The 9,419-nt window shown below is 37.0% G+C and overlaps 1 protein-coding gene across 1 annotated transcript; it reads left to right on the top strand.

Annotated features, from left to right (window-relative positions):
• Positions 1-4,475: 4,475 nt before the first annotated feature.
• LOC104907908 (tetraspanin-11) lies at positions 4,476-6,591 on the top strand. The gene is made up of 2 exons (XM_010696933.4): positions 4,476-5,239; positions 5,845-6,591. The coding sequence occupies exons 1-2, from the start codon at positions 4,697-4,699 to the stop codon at positions 6,172-6,174; spliced, it is 873 nt and encodes a 290-aa protein (XP_010695235.2). The 5' UTR covers positions 4,476-4,696; the 3' UTR covers positions 6,175-6,591.
• Positions 6,592-9,419: the final 2,828 nt, after the last annotated feature.

Raw genomic sequence — 9,419 nt, 5'->3', positions numbered from 1 at the left:
AAGTAATCCTTATCATATTAAACATTACATCAATTGTCAAAGTTTTTCTGTGAAATATAGAAAGTTTATTGTTGCTCTCACTCTGTTTCGGAGCCCAAATCTTTTAAAGAGGCTATGCAGGATGCCAATTGTCGGAAATCTATGAATGATAAAATTCTGGCCTTGGAGGAGAATGGTACTTGGATTATGGAGCCTTTGCCTCGGATAAACGTGCTCTTGGTACTTAGTGGGTCTATCGAAACAAATTTGATTCTGCTGGCAATCTGGATCGTCAAAAATCATGCTTAGTGGTTCTTGGCAATCATCAAAAGGAAGGCATTGGTTACATTGAGACATTTGCCCCTGTTGCTAAGATGGTCACCGTTCGTGCTTTCTTAGCAATCGCTGCTGCTAAAAGTTAGGAACTTCATCAAATGGATGTCCACAACGCCTTCTTACATGGTGACTTGGATGAGGAGGTATACATGAAACCTCCTCTTGGTTTTGAGTCTTCTCAACCTAACATGATTTGTTGTCTCCGCAAATCTCGATACGGCCTTGAACAAGCTCCTAGGTGTTGGTTTGCCAAGCTAGTTACTGCTTTGAAAGAGTATGGCTTTCTTCAGTCTTACTTTGATTATTCTCTTTTTACTTTCACTTAGGGTTTTATTCAGATTCATGTGTTAGTGTACGTGGATGATCTTATTATTGCTGGAAATGATTTCGTTGCTTTGGAGGCTTTTAAAGCCTATCACTAGTGGAAAAATACCCATTTGATGTGGTGAAAATCAAACTTACTGATGAGGTTTTGATCCGCATCAGGTACGCTCGCAGCAGATCCAAAATATTTTCTGATGCGGTCCAAAATCGCATTAGTAAATTATTTACTGATGCGGTTTTACGTCAGAACCGCATCAGATAGTGTTGAGTAATGTCATAAAAAAAGTGCAGACCTCATACTCCAACAACAACAATTTTACAACAGCAATAAACAACAATTTTACAACAAACAACAATAATTTTACAACAACAATAACAAAATAAATTACGAAAATACAAACAAAACGAAAATAAATTACGAATAAAACTAATAACGGAATAAAAACAAAACTAATTACAAATAAATTAGTAACAGAATAAAAAAGAAAAAAAATTACAAATAAAATCAATAACATAATAAAAATGAAAATAAATTACAAAAAAAACTAATAGTAAAAAACGAGAATATAAACGAAATTAAACAAAAATAACATAAAAAACAAAACATAAACGAAATTAAACAAAAATAAACTAAACGAAAATACTAAATAACGAGAATATAAATGAAAAAAAATGAAACGAAAATAAACTGAACGAAAATACTAAAAAAGAGAGAATATAAATGAAAAAAATGAAACGAAAAAATTAGAGAATGAAACGAAAAAACTAGAGAAATTAAACCAAAAAAATTGAGAAATTAAACGAAAAATCACTAGTTTCAGATCTAAACTCGCTTTGCGGTTCCTTTGATTTTCTTCATTGGCGCTTCTTCCTTCGATCTTCTTTAATGGCGCTTCGTTCTTCGAGTTTATTTAATGGCTTTTGTGGATTCGACTATTTAGGGTTCGATTGTTTCGATTATTGAGGGATTAGAGTGGTGGCCTGAGTGGTGATGTGGCGTGAGCGTGAGGGTGGTGGCGTAGCGTGAGAGTGGTGGGGTGAGGGTGGAGAGAGAGGAGCGTCTGGAGAGAGAGAGGAGCGTCTGAAGAGAGAGAGAGATAGAGGAGCGTCAGAAGAGAGAGAGAGATAGAGGAGCGTCTGAAGAGAGAGAGAGGAGAGAGGAGCGTTTGAAGAGAGAGAGAGAGAGCGAGAGGAGAGTGAGGAGCGTTTGAAGAGAGAGAGAGAGAGGGGGAGGGGGAGTTAGGGTTAGGAGGGGAGTTAGGGTTAGAGGAGTGAGGAGCGTGCGTGGGCCGAGGAGAGTTAAGAGCTCAGCTGCGTGGGCCGAATCAGCATGTTGGGCCAAGGGTATTGATAGATTGCGTGTTGGGCCAACAATTTTGAGAGAAAAATAACAAAAATCTGATGTGGTCCTCTGAATTGCATTAGATTTTTTAAAAACCGCATCAGTTTTTTTTAATCTGATGGCGGTCCATAAATTGACCACATCAGATCATCGTCCCAACTTTCATTTTTAATGTTGGTTTTCGGATGCAGCTTTACAAAAACCGCATTTGTTACTAAGTGACAGATAAGGTTTTTTCCACTAGTGTATCTCTGTCCTTTGAAATATTTTCTTGCTATTGAGGTGGCTCGCAGCTCTTTTGGCTTGTTTCTTTGCCAACGTAAGTACACTTTGGATATTATCTCTAAAGCAAGTCTTTTAAGCTCTAAGCCTGTTGGCTTCCCTATTGAGCAAAATCACTAACTTACTCTTGCTACATGTTCTTTTGTGGATGATCTCGAGCCTTATCGACGACTCGTTGGTCGTCTTATTTATTTAATTGCCACTCGTTCGGATCTGGCATATTTGGCGCATATTTTGTCTCAATTCATGCAGGCACCTCGTGTTGACCATTGGAGGCTGCTTTGCGAGTCATTAGATATTTGAAGGGTACTCCCGGCCAGGGTATCCTTCTACATGCTGATACTGATCTCACACTGGCAGGTTGGTGTGACTCTGATTGGGTTGCTTGCCTCCTTACTAGACGCTCTCTCACCGGATGACTTGTTTTTCTTAGTGCTTCTCTTATTGCTTGGAAGACGAAGAAGAAAGCAACTTTGCCTCGCTCATCGGCGGAAGCCGAATACCGCTCTATGGCGGTCATTACTTGTGAGTTGAAGTGGTTGAAATTGTCTTTTATTAAGTTTGGACATTCATCATCCTACTGCTATTCGCTTATTTTGTAACAATCAATCCCTCTCCATCTTGCCCTGATCCCGTCTTTCATAAGCGGACTAAACATATTGAGATTGACTGTCACTTCGTTCGTGATGCTATCACCGATGGTCTTCTTGCTCCCTCTTATGTGTATACTACGGAACAAGTTGCTGATATCCTCACCAAAGCTCTCAGGAAACTTCAGTTTGACACTCTTCTTGCCAAGTTGGGCATTTATGATCCCCATGCTCCAACTTGATGGGGGTATTGAGTGATATATTTTAGGAAACATATATTTCTTGATGTATTGCCTTGTAAGGGAAATCCTTGGTTGCCTAAACTTGTTGTACTATATATTGTTGAAGAATCAATGAAACAACCCAACACAAATTAAACCTAATAAACTTTGTCAAGAAAGTACCATAGTGTAGTGAATATCGGCTAATTAGTTGATAAAGTTTTATAAGGATGGTGCATAAAACTATTATCAAATCATGTCTACACTCTATATCATGCCTTAAATGACTCTATTTAGCCCAAAAAAAGTAAATGGTGTCCAAGGCCACATGAACGAAGAGATCTTATTCCATGTTCAAAATGTAATACAAGCTTAAAGCCACATATAAATGTGTGAAGTGATTATCTTCCTTCCCCTCAAAACAAAAAAAAAGTGATTATCTTCCTCACCAGCATGTTCCAAAGGATCCCTAATCCATATCCAAGGCCTTTAGGCAGTCAATTAACTTCTTTGCGCTATTACACACAGTTAAATGCAACACTAGATTAGGGCACGTAACGAAGAGTTTTAAGGGGGTGTTTGGTTCACTAGTTTTAGGTATGAGGTATGGGTTTGGAATGAACAAAACCCATATCTAGTGTTTGTTTAACTTATTTCTAAACTTTAAACCCATACCTCAAACCCATAAGGTATGGGGTTTAGAAACCCATGGGGGGAGGTGGGTATGACTCATACCTTACCTCTAGGTATCACATAAAAGAAGATTTTTCATTCCTAAATGAAACCAAACACAAGGTATTAAGTATCAAGTTCCAAACCCATACCACCTTGGTTTCATTCCTGATTCCAAACCCATACTATTATATGAACCAAACGCCCCCTAAGACTTCATAGTATAAAACGGTCATTAACAACAATTAGTGACTAAGTGAGTACCCATAGAACATGGGGAATTTTAGAATGTTTTAGGGCCTGTTTGGGAATGAAGTAAGAAATTGATCTATTTGACTTGTTTGTATACATTGGATCAATTCCAATACAATTCCAATCCAAGTTAAAAACAGATTGTCTAACCCCCATCCCCTTTTCTGTCATTTCAATTTCTACCCCATATTATTATTCCTCTCCTCTAATTTCCCAAATATTTCCTCCCCTCCCACGATGACCCTAGCCCCGCGCCTAGATCCAAATTCAATTCTCATGTTTCCCAAACGAGTTTGAGGTTGAGGAGTTTGAAATGAAATTCAAATGCATGATTTCAATTTCTAGAATCGTATACTTAATTAAAAACTGCCAGTGACCCACTGTGATGCCAAAGGGCCATTGCGTTGGACTTTCCAAGTTGTTACATAACTTCGTTCCTTTTTCAATTGATAAAAGCGTCTGATTGGCTTGTTATTTTATTGAAGAAAATGACTTGATTAATAAATTTTTGACTAATGACTTCTTCATCTGAGCTTAAATTAATAACTCATCATATGGAGCGTTAAAGAGCTGCCTGTGCTGAGACCAACTCAGTTCTGGCTCCCCTAGTGAATTATATCAAAGCCATATCTATGCTCTCTATTTCATCCACCAAAATCCGGAAACCAGAAATTCATAAACTAATTTAAACTTCAAAAATGTACATATCCAAACACAATTGCACCAACCTAAAACTCATCGCGAGGCTGCTGTTGGTGTTGCCTGTGATCTGGTTCGGGGCATGGTTGTGTCACCAGCCGAGCAGTGGGTGCCAGAATAAGAGGGAACTAGGCGTGCCCCTCGTCGTAATAGGGTCCCTCCTGCTCATGTTTAACTTGGCTCAGCTTGTCCTGTGGTTCTTTCTTAGAAAGGAGGAATCAGACCAACAAGCTGCTGAAGACTGCCTTGACAACACTGACAGAACCAACTTGGTTCAGCTGTTTGACTACATCGGTTGTTGGGTGAATGTGTTCTTTCTAGTGCTCTCACTCTACTCCGTTTTCTTGCTGATCAATACCACTGGTGGCCGTGGTGTTGCTGATCACTACCCTAGGTGGCTTGCGGGTAAGGTCAACCACAACTGGCTCAAAATAAAGCACTGTCTCGTGTCTGACAACAAGGTCTGTTCACCATTCCTGGATCATCTGTATGAGGGCGAGACCAACAAGCAGCCTAAATACAGGCACTTCTCATCTATTCAGGTAATTCACTTGCTGTTTTTTTTGTAGACGTCTTATGTGAACTGGTAGAAGAGGCATAGATCTGTTTTCTTTTGATTTTATATCTACTAGAAAGCTGCTTTTTTTTTTTTTTAATAACTTATATTGATAAACTTGTCAGTATAAACTTCTATGAACTTTATACATCTTGCTGAACTCCAACCAATACCCGATTTTGCTGAGCCTATTTGACCTTCATAATGAACAGATCAACCTATTTCTTGTGCTGAAGGATAATGTGCACGTGCAGCAAGATAATATAGATTATACACTCTTATATAGTTGTATCTTGTATTAACAGGATATTGTATCTCTGAAAAATGTATGTTGACAAAGGTTTTTGAACATAAATATTGTAAAATCATTACTCTATCTATTATAGATGATTTATGCTTTTCCAATTGATATATAATCTTTCGTTTTTATTAAAAATTTTACTATTTATGCATAACTGTCTTCATTAAATTGGTGTGATATACATAAACTTATATTTAGTTTATTCCAGTTTGAGCTAACTTTCACACCTCAATTGCATTTTAAGAGCAATTAGCTAAGATATCTTGTTATATCTGCTGTTTTCACTATAGAATGGTTGTTGCAAGCCACCCAGAGAGTGCAATTTCACATACATTAGCCCAAGTATATTATGGAGCAGGCCATCAGATGGTGCCACATTGTTTGCAGATAACCCAGACTGCGGCGAATGGAGTAATGACCCCAACACTCTTTGCTTCAACTGTCAGTCCTGTAAGGATGGCTTCTTCCATGATTTGAGAGAGACTGGGAAGGATGCCGGTATCGGAATCCTCGTGGTCATTCTGTTATTCGTCTTGCTCGCTTGTTGCCCCTGTTGCAGAGAAGCAAGTCCTCAACGTGCAAGCAAAGTTGACCAACTATTGTTTGGCTCTAATGTGTAGTAAGTAGTAACATAAAACCCCTTATCTTGGCCTTGTTTATAAACAATCCACAGAGCTTATGCCTTTCGCTAGGACTTATACAACCTAAAGTATGCGAGTTTTTTGTGCTTGTAGGTTCTTTTTTTTTTGGGTGGATCACTAGTGTACGAGCGTTTCATAATTATTCATTTTCTTTTGTTTTTCTTTGTAAAAAATAATTAGCCTTAGAGAAGAGCGAGTTATAACAAAATTTGCAATTCAACTTGTGTGGACCTGATTTACAGTAAAATTAGTGTGCATCATGTTCACGCCATGAATCGGGACACACACTTCTATAATACACAGAAATTCACTGTATCGCAAAAAGATACACCATATAAGAGATAAATATACTATTCCTATCTCAAACAAATACACTATAACACATAGAAACGCTATCACAAATAAACATTATAGCTCTTGCCAGAAAAAACACTGCACAAAGAAAGACAATATACAGCATACAAACACACTATATCGAAACTGAAAATTTATCCTAATCTTCTATAACAGGTTCAGTTGTACAATCAACTATAATACACAGAAATACACTACATCACAAACAGATACACAATATCAGAAAGAAATACATTATATCACAAACACGCTATAGCTCAAAGAAACATTATCACAAATAAACATACTATAGCACAAAGAAACAAACTATAACACACACAAACACACTATATCGAAACTGATAAAATAATCTTAAACTTCTATAACAAGTTCAATTGTACAATCAACTATATCAAAAAAACTGAAAATCTGAGTAAGAGCTTGAAGAGAGAAAAAATGAACGAGTTATGAGAGAGAAACTGAAAAGGCAAGGAAATCTAAATAAGAGAGAAAGACAAAATAGTACAAGTCATAATCATTACAACCTACATAGCATATATTGGACGCAAACTAATTAGTGTACACCATGTTCATACGAGTTTTTTTTTTTCAAAATTTGTTTGTCAAGAACCCCAAAAAAGAATAACATAATTTGTCTTGTCCATCTAAAAAAGATTGCCAAATTAGCCAATTTGTTTTGGTTGTAAACTCTTCAGGCTCATTCAAAATGCATACAACAAATTTGTTTGAGCATAGTTGTCAAAACTTGCCCTGTACTTTACGTTTAATCTTTTAAGGGGTCGTTTGGTTTAAGAGATGAAATGGAAAGGGAATGGATACAAATAGAGGAGGAAAATGGTAACAAATTATTTTTATTGAGTGTTTGGTTCAAGCCAAGGAATGAAAATGAAGGGTAACCATTAACTTCAAGTAATGGATTTTGTTACTTGAGGGGAAGGGAAGGTAATAAATTGGGGAAAGCCATTACCATCAATTAATGGTAAGGGATGACGAGGGGTTGAATCATACAAGAAGAAAGGAAATTTGTAATTGATTCCGTTTCTTGAAATCCAAAAATATTGAACCAAATAACCCCTAAGTGTTGACCAAATTGTAATTTTCAATCGCTTAAGTTCTAAATTATCATCTTGTTTAGTTATGATCAAAAGAATTTATGCACCTCTATTGGTTTTGCAATGAAGTTGTCGCATTATAATTAGGAGGCATTTGGTTAATAAAGGGGAAAGAAAATGGTTATAAGTATTATTTAGTTATAATACATTAATGACATAATTGATATCAACACTACAAATTATGGCTCGGGTGCACTTAATATTAAACTTTGACTAGTAGCAAAAACACCACAAAGGCACAAAGTATTGGTATAGGTGCGGTTCGTGCCATGAATGATGTCAGAGTTACATCTAGTTCTACAATTTAAGAGATTAAAATGAAAAAACTACGATTAACAAAATGTCCAATTTAAAAGGATGCATTTGGCAAAAAAAAAAAATCTTTGTTTTTACCAAATAGAACCGCACAATCCAAGTTATTTTCCATATGCATGCTTCCACAGTTTATTTAAGATGTCAACTCCCATGAACTGCACCAATTTTAACTTCCAACTATATATGATTACGGTTGTTAATGAGCCTCCCTGCTTCGCCAACTATTCGAGCTCTGTTGGAATTGTCTATAATGTTTTGCTTCAAAAGAAGTAAAGAGTCTTGAAGTCCCTTGTCCCACATTGGAAATATAATAGGGAGAGGAAAGGTTTATAAACTTGGCTCTTCCACTACTCTTTGAGTTGAGTAGCAATGAGATTTTTAGTGGGCTTGTGGTGATGTGTGGTTACCTCACGCGCGCCCGCAAGGACCGGGCCATGGGCCTTGGGCTTTGGGCTTTGGGGAATTAACTCTTAACTAAAGTTTTGGGTCACAAATTCTGATCAATCTGATTGTGTTCCTGTGAAAACCCCATATGATTATAGTATTCATTTGAAAAAGAATAAAGGTGATAGTATATCACAAGAACAATATCCAAAAATAATTGGAAGTGTCATGTTCTTGATGAATTATACTATACCTGATATAGCTTATGCTGTTAGTAGATTGAGCAGGTATACCCACAATCCTAATCAGGAGCACTGGGTTGCCTTGATTAGATTGTTGAAGTATCTAAAAGTGATGCTAATTGGGTGTCAGATAATGATGAGATTTAATCTACTAGCGGGTATGTTTTCACTCTTGCTGGAGGAGCTATATCATGAAAATCATCAAAACAAACATGTATTGCCAAATCTACAATGGAATCGAGTTTATTGCTTTAGAATTGGCAAGTCAAGAAGCTGAATTGATAAGGAGTTTGCTTGCTGATATTCCCTTGTGGGGGAAGCCAACTCCATCAGTTTCTATGCGGTGTGACTCGCAAGCAGCAATTGGGGTAGCGAATAATCAAGCCTATAATGGAAAGAGAAGGCATATTCGCTTAAGGCATGCCATAGTTAGAAATCTAATTAGAAATAATGTGTTGTCACTCGAGTATGTAAAATCAAAGAGGAATATTGTTGATCCTCTCACCAAAGGCCTTTGTAGAAAAATGGTGCTGGAGTCAGCACAAGGAATGGGTTTAAAGCCTATTGTGGAGTGAATTGTGATGGATACCCTTATTAGGAATTCCTAAGTTCAAAGGGTCAAACGAAATCACAAAAGAACTCAAGTTATTGTGTACTACTACCATTCTATTAACAAAAGTGATGTAGTATAAATCTACTGTTATATATATATGTAAGGTTGAGCATAGAGCTCTTAATAAGTTCATAGCCTTATTTGAGGTGGTTTGTGACAGTACAAACTTGATGAACTTACCTATGTGAATGTGGGGGTTACGCC

This window comes from Beta vulgaris, chromosome 5 (assembly GCF_026745355.1).
Source record: "Beta vulgaris subsp. vulgaris cultivar EL10 chromosome 5, EL10.2, whole genome shotgun sequence".
NCBI classification, from domain to species: Eukaryota; Viridiplantae; Streptophyta; class Magnoliopsida; order Caryophyllales; family Amaranthaceae; genus Beta; species Beta vulgaris.
Note: the sequence above shows the minus strand (reverse complement) of the source record. Positions and strands in the feature narration are given on the sequence as shown.

Coding starts and splice junctions, on each gene's coding strand:
- LOC104907908 (XM_010696933.4), top strand. CDS start 4,697: ATGTACATATCCAAACACAATTGCACCAACCTAAAACTCATCGCGAGG. Junction 5,240..5,844: donor GGCACTTCTCATCTATTCAG/GTAATTCACTTG, acceptor TTTTCACTATAG/AATGGTTGTTGCAAGCCACC.